Raw genomic sequence first — 18,320 nt, forward strand, 5'->3', positions numbered from 1 at the left:
GGTTCCATCTCTTGTATTTGCACAGAGAAGTGCTTCAGTGAAGGGAGTGGCCAGGTAGGTGACAGAGGAGCAGGTCAGGTGATCAGGGCAGAAATGGCCCCTTCAGAATACTGTAGGGAGACGGCAGGGAAAGCTACGTTTGGTGTGACATCATGACATCAGAAAATTTAAATTTGAAATAGATAAACTTTCAAGAGGGCGAGAATACAAGAGCAAAGATGTACTGCTGAGGTTGCATAAGGCTCTGATCAGACAACATTTGGGCTATGTACCCATGGAAGGCCTAGCAAGGAGTCCAGAGGAGATTTACAAGAATGGTCCCAGGGATGAAGGGCTTGTCATGTGAGGAGCGGTTGAGGACTCTGGATCTGTACTCGATAAAGTTTGGTAGGATGAGGGGAGGATCTGATCGACCCTTATAGAATATTGAGATGTCTGGATAGAGTGGATGTGAAGAAGATGCTTCCACGAGTAGGAGAGACTAGGACCTGGGGCACAGCCTCAGAGTGAAGGGATGACCCTTTCGAACTGAGATGAGGAGGAAATTCTTCAGCCGGAGGATGGGGAGTCTGTGGAAGTCATTGTTGCAGAAGGCTGTAGAAGCAAAGCCTGAGTGTATTTAAGACAGAGATCGAAAGGTTCTTAATTAGCAAGGGGTTCAAAAGTTAGGGAGAGAAGGTGGGAAATACGGATTGAGAGACATATTAGCCATGATTTGAATAGCACAGCAGACTCAGTGGGCTGAATAGCCTAATTCTGCTGCTATGTTTTATGGTCTTATGACTAAGTAAAGATATTAAGGGATATGGGCCAAAGGCAGGTATATGGAGTTAGGCCACAGATGAATTGCAGAATCAATTCGAAGGGCTGAATGGCCTACTCCTATTCTCATGTTCCTATACTGAACAGGTGAAGAGGAAATAGAATGATATGTTAAATATGGAGGCTGGTGGGGTGTAAAGTGGGGATGAGGATAAGTCCTGTCATGGTTCTGGGAGGGAAAGTAAGGGAAGGATAACAGCAGGAGTGTGTGAAATAGGTCAGACACAGTTCAGATTTGTCATGCTGACAGGGACTCCTTATTAGAGGACAAACGATGTTAGAAGTGCGAGCTTGCAAGGTGGCATCACCAGAACAAATCCAATGGAAGTAGAGGAACTGGAAGAATGCCGTAGAGTTCTCACAGGAAGGATGAGATCAGTAAATGTAGTGAAGGTCGCTGTAAGAGTCAGTGGGTTTGTAATGGATGTTTAACCCATCCCCAGAAATGTAGGCAGGGAAACTGAAGGATAGTCAGGAAGAATCCGGGGTGGAGCAGATGAAGGTGAGAGATAACTGGAAATTGGACATCAAGTCAAATTAAGGTTTCAAGCTCATGGTAGAAGCAGGAGACCCCATCAATACATCTACTGTGTCAAGATTTCTCAACATCTTATATTTTAATCAAGTCACTTCTTACTCGCCCACACACCAGCAAAAGCTAGCCAAGCCTACTCCAATATTTCCTCAGAAGACAATTGTCATTCCGGGTATTATGAACTTTCCACATTAAGAAATCTCTATGGGACCAAAAGATACAGGAGCAGAATTAGAATTGTCCTGTGTAGTTTACTGCATTTTCACAGGACTAACTTTGTTCACCACTCAGTTGTAGTTAGTAAAGATAGCCAGGACTGCATCCCACTGAGTTGTGAAATACAAAGCCAAACTCTATTCATAAATATTGTTTTAGTATTCCCACTCCATGTAGCTTCCTAATGTTCACAACAGCCTCCAAATCTCATATCTTATTTCATTTACTTCTAGCATTTGTGTATAAACACATTGCTACATACATACCTCCATTCATACAACATTTATGCCCGCACAAATAAAGACAATACCTATACAATTAAAAATAGGGACTGGGCAGTGTTGTAGAACAGAGAGACCTAGGCGTTCAGATATATTATTCTTTGAAGTTTGCATCGCATATAGATAAGGTAGTTAAAAAGATGTTTAGCACATTTGCCTTCATTGCTCAGAACTCTGAGTATAAGAGTTGGGACAGTATGTTCAGATTGTACAGGATATTGGTGAGACCCCTTGTGTCCCCAGTTCTGATCTCCCTTGTTATAGGAAGGATATTATTTAAACTGGAAAGGTTTACCAGGATGTTGCTGGGAATGGAGGGTTTCAGCTAAAAGGAAAGGCTGGACAGGCTGGGATTTTTTTTCCCAATGGAGCATAGGAGGTTAAGGTGACCTTGTAGAGGTTTATAAAATCATGAGGCTTATAGATAAGGTGAATGGCAGGTATCTTTTCCCTAGGGTAGGGGATTTCAAGACTAGAGGGCATATTTTAAGTTGAGGGGAGAATGATTTTGAAAAGATATGAGGGGCAACCTTTTTTTACACAGAAAATGGTTCGTATGTGGATTGAACTGCCAGAGGAAGTGATGGATGCAGGTGCAGTTACAAGATTTGAAAGACATTTTGGTAAGTACATGAATAGGAAAGGTTTGGAGGGATAGGGGCCAAACTCAGGCAAGTGGAAGGACTTAGGTTTGGGAACATGGTTGGCATGGACTAGTTCGACCGAAGGGTCTTTTTCCGTGCTGTATGACACTATAACTCCATTGTCTAAACCTGTCATAATTGTTTACCTCTCTATTAAACCTCTCCTCAACCTCCTTTGCTCCAAACTGAACAAATCCAATTTCTCTAGCCAGTACGTTGCGGCTAAGATCCCTCATTCCTGAAACCACACTGGTAAATTTGCTCTTCATCATCTCAAGGATACTCGCATCTTCTTGAAGTATGAGTGCAATTGTCTGGTTGTGGCAGAACCAGAGTCTTCAGTAGGACTTCCTTGTTTTGGTACTCAATGCTTGTATTAATGAAGCCAAATAACTCATGCGTTTTGCTAATTTCTCTCTCTACATCCCATCACCCTCACAGACTATGCATTGAAACCAAATGTCTCTCTGACTCCGTGCACTCTATAATTGCCATTACATCTATACTGCATCTCCTTACCTGTGTTAGCAAAATGCATCACCTCACATTTCTCTGTACTAAATTGCATTTGCCACTTACCTGCCCAATCTGGTCACCTATCAATGTTCTGTTAAATCCAATTGCTAGAGGCACACCATTTGCCACACCTCCAAGTCTGGTATAATTAAAATTTCAAAATTTTTCACTTTGTCATTCAATATCTCAGTCATTTGTAGATCAAATAAAGCAGCAATTCTAGCGCAGAAACTTGGGGAAAATCGCTGTCTGACATGTTTCTGTCTGAAAAGCAATGACTTATCATGACTCGCTATTTTTTGTGCTGAAGCCAATATTTTATTCAAACCCTCCTATTTCACAAGTCTCGATTTTGCTTACCTGGGCTTTAAGTGGTATTTTGTCAAAGGCTTTCTTCATACATTATCATGTTGCTTATCTGACAAACATTCAATCATAATTAAAATACATGCCCCAGACTCAAAATCTATAAATAAGCTGTGTTCAAAAAGGAGCTGTATGGTCATTTTCAAAACAAACACAAACCATTTTTGTTTGAATGCAACATCCTGGCTATAATTTCATAAAACAATATAAATTTCTGTCACTGCAAGAAATTTCCTTAGGATATTTTGCTCCTAATCACATGGAAGGACTTTAAACTTGGTATTTTACACCAAGACTAGTGGAATTGTCAGTACTAAATGCATATTTATAGAAGGTTTTGCTTCTGGGCATTTCTTATAGACACTTAGTACATATCACAAGAATATGTGAACCAATCTTATAAATACATACACAGAGTCAAACTCACAGTTTCTTTAAAAGGCCTGTAGCGTAAAAAACTGAGAGCAACTTCAGCAAAAATCACAAATGGAAGAGTCTTGCTGAGTTAGACTTGCAGTGGCTTGACATCAACATGTAGCCCCTCAGGCTAATTAACTTCACAATGTATAAAAGTCAAAACAGAGCAGCCACAGATTTCAGCATACATCAAAATAATGAAACTAATGACCACGTTCTTCAAAGCCAAGAACTCCATGAGTGCTTTCAAGTTCTTTGCCTTTCATTTATATGACTAATGAGGTTCGCTAAATGCAGGCTACAATAATGTTTTGTATGAAACTTTTTTTTTACATAGCTAATTTCTTACCTTTTGTAATTTAATATGGATGTGTTTTTTTTAAATGGGCAAATGGTGCACAGCAATGGAAATAAAAAAGATTAGTTGATTTATATAAAAAGGGTTCAGGATAAGCCTGGAATTACATATACTAATAAAAGAAAAGCACCTTATATCACAATTCATTTTTCCTATATGATTTGAACTCATTTATAATTAGCCTCTTTAGACCAAGTACTTAAATCAGCACCATTAAAATGCAAGTAGATATTTCTTGTAAGTAGGTACATCTGATAATTACATTAAAAGTTATACCACAGTCAAGTTATGCACAGACATTTTAATTCATACACACTAATAAGTATTTACATAATACAAATAAAGAATGAGAAACTAAACCATGAAAAGTAAATTTTCCAATCTGTTTCTTTGAACGATAATTGCTATTAATTTAACTGAGAAAAATCAAGCAAAGTTATGTTTATGAACTTTATATTGACCCAGAGTTTGTTAAAGCAATATTAGAGGTGATCAGCATGTACTGCGATTATGGATTAAGTATGGCAACCACTTGCATTTGCAAGTTGAGAAATCTGGAGGTTTTTCTCAGAGGATGGCACCCTCTCAAACAAGATGAGCTTCAACAGCCCCTGTATTAACATTCTCACAGTACAAATTTTAAGGTGATTAGAGGAAGGTTTAGGGGAGATGTTAGAGGTAGGTTCTGTACAAACACAGTGGTGGGTATGTGGAATGCACTGCCAGCGGTGGTAGTATAGTCAGAGACATTAGGGACATTTAAACAGCTCTTGCATAAGCACATAGATGATTGTAAAATGTAGAGTATGTAGATTAACTTGATCTTAGAGTAGGATAAAAGGTCGGCACAACATCAAGGGCCAAAGGGCCTGCACTGTGCCGACCTGTTCTATGTTCTAAATGAAAGGCAATGACATATCCAAGATGAGACATTAACCATTGCTTCAATATTTAATGGTGTCACCACTGAGTCCCCCACTGCCAACATCCTGGGGGTTACCATTGACCCTATAAATAAACTAGACTCACAATATAAATAAAGGGGCTACCAGAGCAGGTCAAAGGCTAGGAATACTGCAGCAAGTTACTCACATTCTGACTCCTCAGAGCCTGACCACCATCTACTAGATGTGCTGTCACTAGCGCCTTGTACAGTTGCAGTTAATTCCTTCCCTCCAGTCCCCTTGAAATAAGGGCCAACACTCCATTAGCCTTCCTGATTACTTGCTGTCCCTGTGTGCTGGCTTTCTGTGTTTCGTGCACATGTTCCCCCAAGTCCCTTTGTGTTCCAATGGGACCTGTCCCTTGTCAACTTTAAAATCAACAGTCTATCTAACATTTCTGCTCTATAAATGTTGAGCCCTTCTAACCACAGAATTCACTTCTGTCACCATGGCCTGGAAAGTATCCTTCTCTGGTAAAGGCACATCCTGTGAAAGGATTAAAATCAAACAGAGGGAACAGGAAGAATCGCTGTGTTGCCACTGACCACAAAATCCAAACCTTTTTCTCATTTTACGGATTCTACTCCATTACTGGTCGTTGTTGATTAGAAAAGGTCTAATGAGCACCAGTGAATTAGCATGATGGCAAGAGAAGATCAGTCAGTGATGGGGAGTGCTGGCTGGAGGGAGATGTGAAGGAGGGAGGCTAACAGTGTCACTAGAAACACACAATAAAACACAGAACATTCCAGCGCAGTGGAGGCCCTTCAGCCCTCGATGTTGTGTGACCAATCTGAAGCCGATTTACCTCTCACCATTCCATTCTCATCCATATGTTTATCCAATGACCATTTAAATGCCCTGGAAGTTGGCGAGTCTACTACTGTTACAGGCAGGGCATTCCACACCCCTACTACTCTGAGTAAAGAAACTACCTCTGACATCTGTCCTATATTTATCACCTCTCAATTTAAAGTTTTGTCCCTGTCATGCTTGCCATCAGCATCCGAGGAAAAAGGTTCTCCCTGTCCACCCTATCTGACCCTCTGATTATCTTGTATGTGTCTATTAAGTCACCTCTCAACCTTTCTCTCTCTAACGAAAACAGTTTCAAGTCCCTCAGACATTCCTCATAAGACCTTCCCACCATACCAGGCAACAGCCTAGTAAATCTCACCTGAACCCTTTCCAAAGCTTCCGCATCCTTCCTATAATGCGGTGACCAGAACTGTATGCAATACTTCAAGTGCGGCCGCACCAGAGTTTTGTACAGCTGCAGTATGATGTCTACTAATGAAAGCTAGCACACCATACACCTTCTTAACAATTCTATCAACCTGGGTGGCAACTTTCAGGGATCTATATACAAGGACACCGATATCTCTTTGCTCATCCACACTACCAAGAATCTTACCATTAGCCCAGTACTCTGTATTCCTGTTGCTCCTTCCAAAATGAATCTCCTCACACTTTGCCACATTAAACTCCATTTGCCACCTCTCAGCCCAGCTCTACAGCTTATCTATGTCCCTCTGTAACCTACAACATCCTTCGTCACTATCCACAACTCCACCAACCTTAGTGTCATCCGCAAATTTATTAACCCATCCTTCTACAGCCTCAAAATGACAAAATGACAGTGGCCTCAAAACAGATCCTTGTGGTAAACCAATAGTAACTGAACTCCAGGATGAACATTTCCCATCAACCACCACCCTCTGTCTTCTTTCAGCTAGCCAATTTCTGACCCAAACCACTAAATCATACTCAATCCCATAGCTCTGTATTTTGTGCAATAGCCTACTGTGGGGAACCTTATCAAACACCTTACTGAAATCCATATACACCACATCAACCACTTTACCCTCCACCTGTTTGGTCACCTTCTCAAAGAACTCGACAAACGTAATACTGTTCATTCCATTATCACATCTTGAACCAAGTAAATAAGAAAACAAAATTGCAGATTGCCCCAGTACATGTGAAATGAGGGAACCCCAAAACCAACTGGACGGTTCAGTTTTCTCCCTGCTCTGTTGGTTTTGTATTTCCATTCCAACATAAAATAAACTGGAGTATTAATTACTGACAAAGAATCTGCTTCATCCTTAGTTATTTTATTGTACAATGTTGGCAGCTTTGATATCAACAGCAATTTGCAATCAACATTTACCAAATAGCCCACACATCCTGGTGAGTAATGTCCATGAGTCACATTCATTTTTAAACAGTTACTTCTCAAAATGCTGATTGCTGAGAGACAGCAACAAAACCATGTTGGCAGCAAATACAGCTTACCGAGAGGTTTTAGGGTGAAAACATATCGGAATATCTCAACACTATTTCACATAAATGTGCAAACTGAAGCAACAAAACACAATGAATTGTATTAAGGAATTCTTGATCAAATACAGATTAGCTGAATTTTGTGAGCTTGGAGATAGGAGCAGGAAAATCGAGGAGCAATAGCTGCTCCCTCCATATAGAGGCAGGAAGCTGATTAGGATTATTAACTTCCCAATTGGAGATGATTTTGTGACCTTGCCTGACATATGTCATTGGCAGAACAACTCTTGAAACGTTACCACCAGCTCCCTGGCCACCTGCAAGGCCTGGAGTCTGACTGAACCAGTAACTCATTTCTCAATGAGAAGGATAGGCCATACATAGGGAAACTTCCCTTCCACTCCCAGGGAATTAACAGCTTGGCTAATTATTTGTGGCTTTGGAGAGGGTGCAAAGAAGGTTTACCAGGATGCTGCCTGGACTGGAGGGCTTGCCTTATGAAGAAAGGTTGAATAAGCTCAGACTTTTCTCTCTGGAGAGAAGGAGGAAGAGAGGAGACCTGATTGAGGCATACAAGGTAATGAGTGGAATAGATAGAGTCAATAGCCAGAGGCTTTTCCCCAGGGCAGGATTGACTAGTGCGAGAAGTAATAATTTTAAGATATTAGGAGGAAGGTATAAAGGAGACATTAGAGGTAAGTCCTTTATGCAGAGAGTAGTGAATGCATGGAATATGTTGCCAGCTGTGGTGGTGGAAGCAGACTCATTGGGGACATTTAAGGGACTGCTGGATATGCACGTGGATAGCAGTGAGTTGAGGGGTGTGTAGGTTAAGTTACTATATTTTACATTAGGATTAAACCTTGGCACAACATCATGGGCCAAAGGGCCTGTTCTGTGCTGTACTTTTCTATGGTCTATTTTCACTTTGTTGAATTGTCCTTCAGTTTCCAACCTGCCTCAGCATCATCTCCCTCCCCCAGTGGGATTGACTATCAGGTGATCTGATTGGGCTGGCTACATTGAGAGTCCAACTACCACCCTGACAGAGGTAGTTCTGAGGAAAGGTCACTGCACGCGAAACATCAACTCTGATTTTTCTCCACAGATGCTGCCAGATCTGCTGAGCTTTTCCAGCAATTTCTGTTTTTGTAGCCAGTTAGGAAGCTGTTTCTGGGAAGGCTGTGATCTAGGGTCTGCTTCCTGCATGTTCAGGCTCTTCAGGATCTTGCCTCACCCTAACACTGAATTCCCAAAGCCCCTTAGCTGTCGCTACTGTTTCTTGAGGCTTAATGACGTTTAATAGCACTTCACTGCTGCACAATGTTTCCTTTCTTGGTACGTTTATTCTACAACACGCCAGTGGTCTTAATATATACACATTCAATCATGGCATATTCAAAATTGTATAAAACTGATTATTATTTCTTTGTAGACAGAGGAAATTTTGGAATAAAATATTTTTGAACAGTTCTTTTAATTTTGTTTCAGCTATCCAACTCTACATACTTCTAGGGAGCTCACAAATCCATTTCCTGTGACACTACAGATAGACAGATATAATTATATCTCAACTGGATGTCACATATCTATGAGTACTATTTGGGAATTCAACTGTGTATATTTATAGAGACACTTAAACACAGTTCTGGTAAAAAGGTACACAATGAGAAATGTGTACCTTTGTAAATAAAAAGCTGAGAGAATTTTGAAGGAGTTCCAGTGTTCCACTTATCACCATGAGGATGAGATCGGACACTCTCTTCGGATCGAGAAGGCTAAGAGGATGGGATTACTAGAGTAAAGTCAGAAAAGGGCACAAAGAAGGAGCAACACAGGATCACAAAAAACTCCAGTACTGAACCTGTTTTCACTTCTTTTCAAATGGGGATAAGGCTAAGATGGGATGGACTGCAATAGGAAGTGAAGGTGAACTGTGTTATGGAAGAGTTGTGAGGAAGAGAGGAAATGGAATGAGAGACATGGATTCTGGGTAATCCAAGATGGAGGACTGGAAAAATTGTGGCTGTAAGAAGTGTTCCTTTTTTGAGGTATTTTAGGTGTCCCTCCTGATGCTGCCTGCCTTGCTGTGTTCCCCCAGCCTCCTGCCTTAACCTCCTGATGCTGCCTGCCTTGCTGTGTTCTCCCTGCCTCTTACATGTCCCTCCTGGATTCCAGCATCTGCAGGTTTTTTGTCTTGTTATTTACTTCAGCTCACAATACTCCTGCATCCTTCCAACTTCTTACCCTGTTACGTCACTTTCCTCTCCTTTTTCCCAGTCCCATGATCTCCATGTTTTGACTCCTTCCAGCCTGGCCGATTTAAAGGCTTCTGGTCAGGTTTTTAGCTGACACCTTTCCACTAAAGTTCAATGTTGATGCTAATACAAGAAGACATGGCCAGGAACTAGGAGCAAATTACTGCAGATCCTGGAATCTGTACGGAAAGCAACAAATGCTGGAGATCACAGTGGGTCAGGCAGCATCTATAGGGATAGAGTAAGATATTGCTTCGAATCCAGATGACTGTTTGTAAGAGCAGGAATTATTCAAGTTAATCAGTTAATGGTGATTCAAGTAAATGGTGTGTTATCTCACGTGGTACAAAAAGCTTTCTAGCCAGTTATTATTCTGCATCACGTACAGGTAATACAATAAAAAGATACACCAGCCTCTGTATTAATAATAACAGATCTTAACAGGACAACCTCTAAACAAAGCACATTACAAAACATGCAGTTTTAGAATTGATACTGCCAAGAATAGAACCCATCAGAAAACTACATGGCAGAATCAAAAATAAGGATCATACAATAATCTCAGCGTGTTCATAAAATTATATTTCCAATCTCATTCCCCATAATTAGGTCAAAGAATAAAATCTAAAAATTTGATATCCATTTCAAAGCAGCTTTGGCGAGAACAGTCAAGATCCATAAGAGTGAGGTGGTGGGTTCACTTAAGTATATCAGAAGTTACAGAAGTTAAGTCACTTGCAAATCAACTTTTAATATTTGTTATATAAAATGACTGATGTCTAATCTCACACATGCATAGTGGCTATTTCCAGTACCTTTTATCTGTCTCTGCACATTCAGGCAGGCAGCAGTTGTGCAACTACTAACCACTAATTGTAATAAACCACAGTGAAACAGAACTCCTCAACTTTGAAAATAGTAAGCTTAATCATTGCAAACTGACATCAATAAACTAATGATAAAATCAGTAGGAAATGAATTGAATTAGAAAACATAAGCATGTCAATGAAAAGAGCTGGAATATTGATTTTATCACAATTGCACTTACCATTCACAGACTTCTACTGACACTGGCAATGGCTCAAAAATACCCAGTGGTACCGCATTCAGTGAGATACCCACTTCTCTTCAGATTTAACTGAGACAGGAGCAGTCAATAGGAAAAGTATCACATATATGTGCAAAAAAATTGGAAGTTACACAATAGAGATTAAAATAAAAACTTACCTCTCCAGGTCTGAAACACGAGAGATTTTATTTACCTATCTTTAGAAGCTGGTATTTTACACATTACAAATCTTAATACTTCACACGCAACAAATCCAGGCATGATGTTAGCTGGCATTTTTGTTGTTGCAGTTACAATTAAAGAAGGTCAGATGTGTGTCTAGACTTGCTTACAGAACCAGTAAGCACACAGCTGAGCAGTTACTTTGTTGGCAACAAGTACGATGAAACTCTCATTCTTACACGTCCAAACCCAAATAAAAATCTCATAAAACTCTTTAATGCAGTCAGAATCTCTTTAAGAGGAATAAAATCTTTGGATTCTCGACACCACATTGACACTGAGCAGGAACGATAATATTTAAATATTGCGTCATTACTCTCTGCCCTGCTTGTACAGATGTCTTTGTCTTGTTAAACTTGAATACCGCTTGTGCGTAGGAGTGAAACATGTACAACCTCCACACCTGCGAGAAGGAAGCTGGTCAAATATAAAGAATTCATGTCCCTGACGGAACTGATTGAGAAATGCAGACGTTACCATTAAACGAGTTGCAAATTTATTCTACAATTGCCAGAAATACAGATGAGTCTAGTCTATAATTGTGATTACTTTCAAATCCAATTAAGTTCGAGCATTGGATTGGATTTTTGCCAAATGACAACACAGGATCAAAAATACTCGAATTGTTTCCAAAATAAAGACACTTACAGATCTTTTCTACATTTCTATGTTCCTTCTACAGACTGTGAGAGTTAAGAGCTGGAATCTTCATATATCAACACTTTTACGCTTTATCCGGAGACATTCAAATAGCAAGACAGTCAAGCAGCAATCAAAAAAGTTAAAGTATGACCAACTCGCCGCACTGTAACCACACCTCTTCTCCGCTCAGATGGTATTACATAAGTGTTACACTTACAGATCACTGCTATATCCCAACTCCCAGAAGAACCAGGAAGAACAACTCAACAGACACATGGGAAGAAAAACACCGATTGGGCAACACTCGTAAATTCAAGTCAGATCCAAGTCTTAATTTAGATTAAGATGATAATTGGAAGTGGGAAGTGTGTTTGCTTGATGGTGAAAATGCAACAGGGAGAGGCAGCTTCACCTACTGTGCTCAAGTGCTCCTCCAAGTGGTCAGAAATGGTAGAGTCATACAGCATGGAAATAGACCTTTCGGTCCAACGCATTCGTGCCGACCTGATATACCAATCTGACCGAGTCCCGTTTGCCAGCTTTTGGCCCATATCCCTCTAAACCCTTCATATTTAGATACCCATCCAAATACCTTTTAAATGTTGTAATTGTACCAGCCTCCGCCACTTCCTCATAGAATCCCTACAGTGTGGAAACAGGCCCTTCGGCCCAACAAGTCCACACCGACCCTCCTAAGAGTAACCCACCCAGATTCATTCCCCTACACTATATTTACCCCTGACGAATGCGCCTAACCTACACATCCCTGACCACTACAGGCTATTTAATATGGCCAATTCACCTGACCTGCATATCTTTGGACTGCAGGAGGAAGCCAGAGCATTCAGAGGAAACTCACGCAGACACGGGGAGAATGTGCAAACTCCACACAGACAGTCACCCGAGGCTAGAATCGAACCCAAGTCCCTGGCAGCAGTGCTAACCACCGAGCCACCGTGCCACCCTCTGGCAACTCGTTTCAGGTACGTACCACCCTCTGTGTGAAAAGATTACCTCTTAGGTCCCTTTCAAATCTTTCCCCTCTCACCCATCTAGTTTTGGACTCCCCCACCCCAGGAAAAATACCTTGTCAATTTACCCTATCCATGCCCCTCATGATTTATAAACCTCTATAAGGTCACCCCTCAGCCTTCGAAGCTCCAGGGAAAACAGCCCCAGCCTATTCCGCCTCTCCCTATAACACAAATCCTTCAATCCTGACAACATCCTCATAAATCCTTTCTGAGCCCTTTCAAATTTCACATCTTTCCTATAGCAGAAAGACCAGATTTGTACACAATGTTCCAAAAGTGTCCTATCTAATGTCCTGTACAGCTGCAACATGACCTCCCAACTCCTGTACTCAATGCACTAACCAATGAATGCAAGTGTGCCAAACACCTTCTTCACCACCCTGTCTACCTGCAAGTCTACTCTCACCACCCTGTCTATCTGCGAGTCCACATTCACCACCCTGTCTACCTGCGAGTCCACATTCACCACCCAGTCTACCTGCGAGTCCACATTCACCACCCAGTCTACCTGCGAGTCTCACCACCCTGTCTACCTGCGAGTCTACATTCACCACCCTGTCTACCTGCGAGTCTACTCTCATCACCCTGTCTACCTGCAAGTCTACTTTCAGGGAACAATGCATCAGTGCACCTAGGCCTCTAAGTTTGGTAGAACTCCCCAGGACCTTACCATTAATTGTACAAGTCCTATCCTGGTTTGCCTTACCAAAATGCAGCACTGTCAATTTCCATGGTTATTTTCATGCATTATCTATGTTCATTTCAAACATTCCTAACTTGGAACACTTTTTTCAAACCAACAATTACGGCTCAGTTATGGTACGATCATTAACAGTTTCTATATTTGTATTTTCCATTTTCAAGGATCTTTTAGTTCCATTTTTCTTCACTCCTACAATTTCTCTGTAACTCTTCCATATTAACCTTGACCATGTGATACAGCCCAGACCTTTGCTAACAGAAAGAAATGCACAAATGGCTCATCTTAAGCCCTCCTACCTGCTATTAAATGCCTTCCCGTTACACAGCCAGCTAATACATGAATTCAAGGTTTGCTAAGACTTCTATATTGCTTCACTGAACAACATGGCACATTATAAGAAATAGGAACTTGAGTGGTCCATTAAGCCTGCCCACGATTCAATATGACCATGGTTCTTCCCAGACCTCAACTCCCCTTTCAAGCCATCTAATATAACCCTCAACCTCTTGATAGTCAAAGTCATACAGCATGGAAACAGATTCTTCAGTCCAACTAGTCACACTAACCATGTTCCTAAACTAAACTAATCCCACTTGCCTACATTTGGCCCATATCCCTCTAAACCTTTCCTATCCGTGTACTTATCCAAATGCCCTTTAAATGTTGTAACTGTACCTGCATCCACCATTTCCTCTGGCAGTTCATTTCACACACAAACCTAAAGTTACCCCTTGGGTCCTTTTTAAAACTTTCTCCTCTCACCTTAAAAATATGGCCCTAATTTTGAACTCCCTGAACGTAATGGAAAGACCCTTGCTATTCACCTTACCTTTGCCCCTTATCATTTTATAAACCTTGATAAGGTCACCAGTCAACCTCATACGCTCCAGTGAAAAAAGTCCCAGCCTATTTTTATAACTGAAATCTTCCATACCCAGCAACATCCTGGTAAATCTTTTCTGAATCCTCTCCAGCTTAATTATATCCTTCCCATAACAGGGTAACCGGAACTATACACAGGATTCCAGAACAGGCCTCATGAAGGTTCAATACAGCCTCAATATCACGTCCCAACTCCTATAGTCTGTGGGCTGAGCAATGAAGGTATGCATGCTAAACACCTTCTTAACCACCCCACCTACCTGTGACACAAATTACAAAGATTTATGCCCCTGAAGCAATGGAATAATTAGTAGATCTAGCAATTAGTACACAATAAGTAAAGTTGGGAACCCCTGTATCACATTGTAAAGGAACAAAAGGAAAAATAAACTTCTAAAATGGTTCTCATGAGACCTATTTCTCATGAAAGTTACTAAGAACGTGAAAAATGTTGAGATAATCTATTACAGATTTTCTTTTTTGACTGGTACCATGGAGTAAGCACTGCACTTGCCATATGCTTAAACGTATCCAAATCTCATTTATCCATTTCACAGTTGAGGGTGTGGGGCTGGAAAAGCACAGCAGGTCAGGCAGCATCCGAGCAGCAGGAGAATCGACATTTTGGGCATAAGCCCTTCATCAGGGGACTGAGAGATAAATGGGAGAAGGTAGGGCTGGGGGGAATTTAGCTCAGAATGTGATAGGTAGATGGATGTGAGGGTAGTGACGATAGGTCAGAGAGGAGGGTAGAGCAGATAGATGGGGCAGGTGATGGATAGGTCAACAGGGTGGTGCTGAGTTGGAGGCTTGGGACTGGGATAATGTGGGGGAAGGGGAAATGAGGAAACTGGTGAAGTCCACATTGATACCGTGTAGTTGCAGGGTGCGCGGCGGCAGATGAGGCGTTCCTCCTCCAGACATCGGGTGGTAAGGGTTTGGTGATGGAGGAGGCCCAGGACCTGCATGTGTTTGGTGGAGTGGGAGGGGGAGTTGAAGTGTTCAGCCATGGGACGGTGGGGTTGGTGGATATGGGTGTCCCAGAGATGTTTTCTGAAATGATCTGCAAGAAGGCATCCTGTTTACCCGATGTAGAGGGGACCACATCGGCTGCACTGGATAAAATAGATGACATTGGTGGAGGTACATGTAAGTTTCTGTCAGATATGGAAGAATCCTTTGGAGCCTTAGATGAGGCTGAAGATGGGGAGGGGGGGAGTGGGCACAGGTTTTGCACTTCCTGCTGTGGCAGGGGAAGGTGCCGGGAGGGGTGGGTGGATCTGATGAAGGAGTCGCGGAGGGAATGGTCTCTCCGAAACACACATAGGGGTGGGGAGGGAAATATATCTCTGGTGGTGGGGTCCATTTGTAGGTGGCGGAAGTGGTGGAGGATGATGTGATGTTTACGGAGGTTGGTGGGGTGGAAGGTGAGGACTGGGGGGGTTCAGTCCTTCTTGCATTGGGAGGGGTGCCATGGTCCACACAAGTTCCATTCACAGTCGTGCCTGTACTCACTAATCTGTATTGGTTACCAGCAATGCCTTGATTTAAAAATCCTCATCTTCTCATTCACATTCAAATTCCCCCCATAGGTTCTATCCTCCTTTGCTCTATAACTTCTTAAAGCCCTATAACCCTTTTCATTCTGCCTCCATCTACCTCAGGCCTCTTATCCATCTCCAAATTCTATTGTTCCTCTGTCAGCAGCCAGGGCTTCAGCTGTTTCGTTACTCCTTAAGAGAGTCCTCTTTGACAAATGTATCACCATCAAATCTAAAGGCTCTTCCTTTGAGCTCAGTATCAACATTTCTACTATAATACTCACATAATACCCTAAAAAAATTTAACTGGTGCTATATAAATGCAGGTTGTTGTCGTTGAGAGCTGTTTTATATGTTGCTTTCTCCTTAAATTCCACTATAATATGATTAACATAATCTATGTTCATACTTGGCATAGGAAATTAACATTTCATATTAAGGAATTTTAACTTTTGTGTGATGTTTCAAAAATCTACGTAACACTCTTTCAGTGACCTAGCCTCCACAAATCTCTGGGGTAGAGAATTTCAGAATTTCAGAAATGAGAGAAGTCACACAATACCAGGGTCATAGTCCAACAGCTTTATATAAAATCAACAGCTTTATCCAAAATCATAACCAGAAGTGAAGTTAGGTGGACTGGGGGCAGTGTTCTGAAAGCTTGTGATTTCAAATAAACCTGGTGTCATGTGACTTCTGACATTGTCCACCCCAGTTCAACACCAGCTCCTCCACATGTCTATCTCTGAGAGAAGATATTTCTTTGCATCTCGTTTTTAAATGAGTGTCCCTTACTCTATAAGGTAGATATTGAGAAGATTTTTCCACCTTTGTTCCCTACTTTAAGATATCCCTATAGGTGGAAAAATCTTCTCAATATCTACCTTGTAAAAGCTGTGAATCTTTTACGTTTTATTAAGATCACCCCTCATTCTTCTAAACTGTCATGAATAAAGATCTGATCTGCTTAGTTCTTCTTGGTAAGTCGACTGTTTCATTCCAGGAATCAGGAGGAGAAAGTGAGCACTGCAGATGCTGGGAGTCAGAGTTGAGAGGTGGTGCTGGAAAAGCACAGCAGGTCAGGCAGCATCCGAGGAGCAGGAAAATTTGCGGCTGAAGCATAAGCCCTTCATCAGGCCCACAAGCCTCATTCCTGATGAAGGGGTTATGCCCGAAACGTCGACTCTCCTGCTCCTCGGATGCTACCTGACCTGCTGTGCTTTTCCAGCACCACACTCTCAACTCATTCCAGGATTCGGCCAACTGAAACTCTTCTGAACTATCTCCATTGCTAGTAGATACATTTTATTATATGGGTCTAAAGCTGCACACAGTATTCAGCCTTCACCAACAGCCAGACAGATGTAACAAGGTTTATATATATACTCCATTCTCAGAACAAATAAAGGCTAAAATTCTATTTACCTTCTTAATTACTTGCATGCTAACTGTTTGTGATTCATGTACAAGGACACTCAGATCCCTTTGTGCTGCACTTTTTTGGATTCTCTCTTAATTTAAATAATATTTTGCCTTTTAATTCTTGCTCCAAAGTGCACGCGCTCACACTTTCCTGCATTAAACTTCAATTGCCAAGTTACTACCTATTCACTCAACCCCTCCATTCACTCAACCCCCATTCACTCAACCCCCTAATCCCTCAACCCCCTAATCCCTCAACACCCCTATTCACTCAAACCCCTAAACACTCAACCCCCCGCATTCACTCAACCCCCCCATTCACTCAACCCCCCCATTCACTCAACCCCCCCATTCACTCAACACCCCATTCACTCAACACCCCATTCACTCAACCCCCTATTCCCTCAACCCCTATTCCCTCAACCCCCCATTCACTCAATTCCCTAATCACTCAACCCCAATCACTCAACCCCCTAAATCACTCAACCCCTATTCCCTCAACCCTTTTCACTCAATCCCCCATTCACTCAACCACCTAATCACTCAACCCCCCATTCACTCAACTCCCTAATCACACAACCCCCTATTCACTCAACCCCCCATTCACTCAACCCTCTAATCACTCAAACCCCTATTCAATCAACCCACTAATCACTCAACCCCTATTCACTCAACCCCCTAATCACTCAACCCCTGAATCACTCAACCCCTGAATCACTCAACCCCTGAATCACTCAACCCCTGAATCACTCAACCCCCCATTCACTCAACCCCCTAATCACTCAACTTCCCAATCACTCAACCCCCACTCACTCAACCCCCTATTCACTCAACTCCCTAATCACTCAATCCCCTAATCACTCAACCCCCCATTCACTCAACCCCCTAATCACTCAACCCCCTAATCACTCAATCCAGATTCACTCAACCCCCTAATCACTCAACCCCCCAATTCACTCAACCCCCTAATCATTCAACACCCATTCACTCAACACACTATTCACTCAACCCCCTAATTACTCAATCCCCTAATTACTCAACCCCCAAATCAGTCAACCTCCTATTCACTCAACCCCCAATTCACTCAACCCCCTAATCATTCAACCCTCCATTCACTCAACTCACTAATCACTCAACCCCCTATTCAATCACTGGATTAGTG

The 18,320-nt window shown here is 41.9% G+C and overlaps 1 protein-coding gene across 8 annotated transcripts in view; it reads right to left on the minus strand.

The window, feature by feature from the left end:
* The window catches only part of asxl2 (ASXL transcriptional regulator 2), a 344,573-nt gene that overhangs the window by 129,736 nt on the left and 196,517 nt on the right, over nucleotides 1-18,320 (minus strand). The window contains exons 1-2 of one of the 8 annotated variants that reach the window (XM_072563262.1): nucleotides 11,583-11,684; nucleotides 10,692-10,781 (exon numbers count right to left, since the gene is read on the minus strand). The exons of 4 other annotated variants lie outside the window; for them this stretch is intronic. Coding sequence is in view for 1 of the 4 variants with exons in the window: in XM_072563244.1 (XP_072419345.1) it covers nucleotides 11,794-11,852 (59 nt within the window). In the remaining 3 variants the exon portion in view is untranslated. Of the gene's footprint in view, nucleotides 1-10,691; nucleotides 10,782-10,870; nucleotides 11,140-11,582; nucleotides 11,685-11,793; nucleotides 11,976-18,320 lie in introns of those variants that run through there. 3 more of the 8 variants (XM_072563253.1, XM_072563244.1, XM_072563273.1) reach the window with 3 other exon arrangements.

This window comes from Chiloscyllium punctatum, chromosome 3, assembly GCF_047496795.1.
Source record: "Chiloscyllium punctatum isolate Juve2018m chromosome 3, sChiPun1.3, whole genome shotgun sequence".
Classification (NCBI taxonomy): domain Eukaryota; kingdom Metazoa; phylum Chordata; class Chondrichthyes; order Orectolobiformes; family Hemiscylliidae; genus Chiloscyllium; species Chiloscyllium punctatum.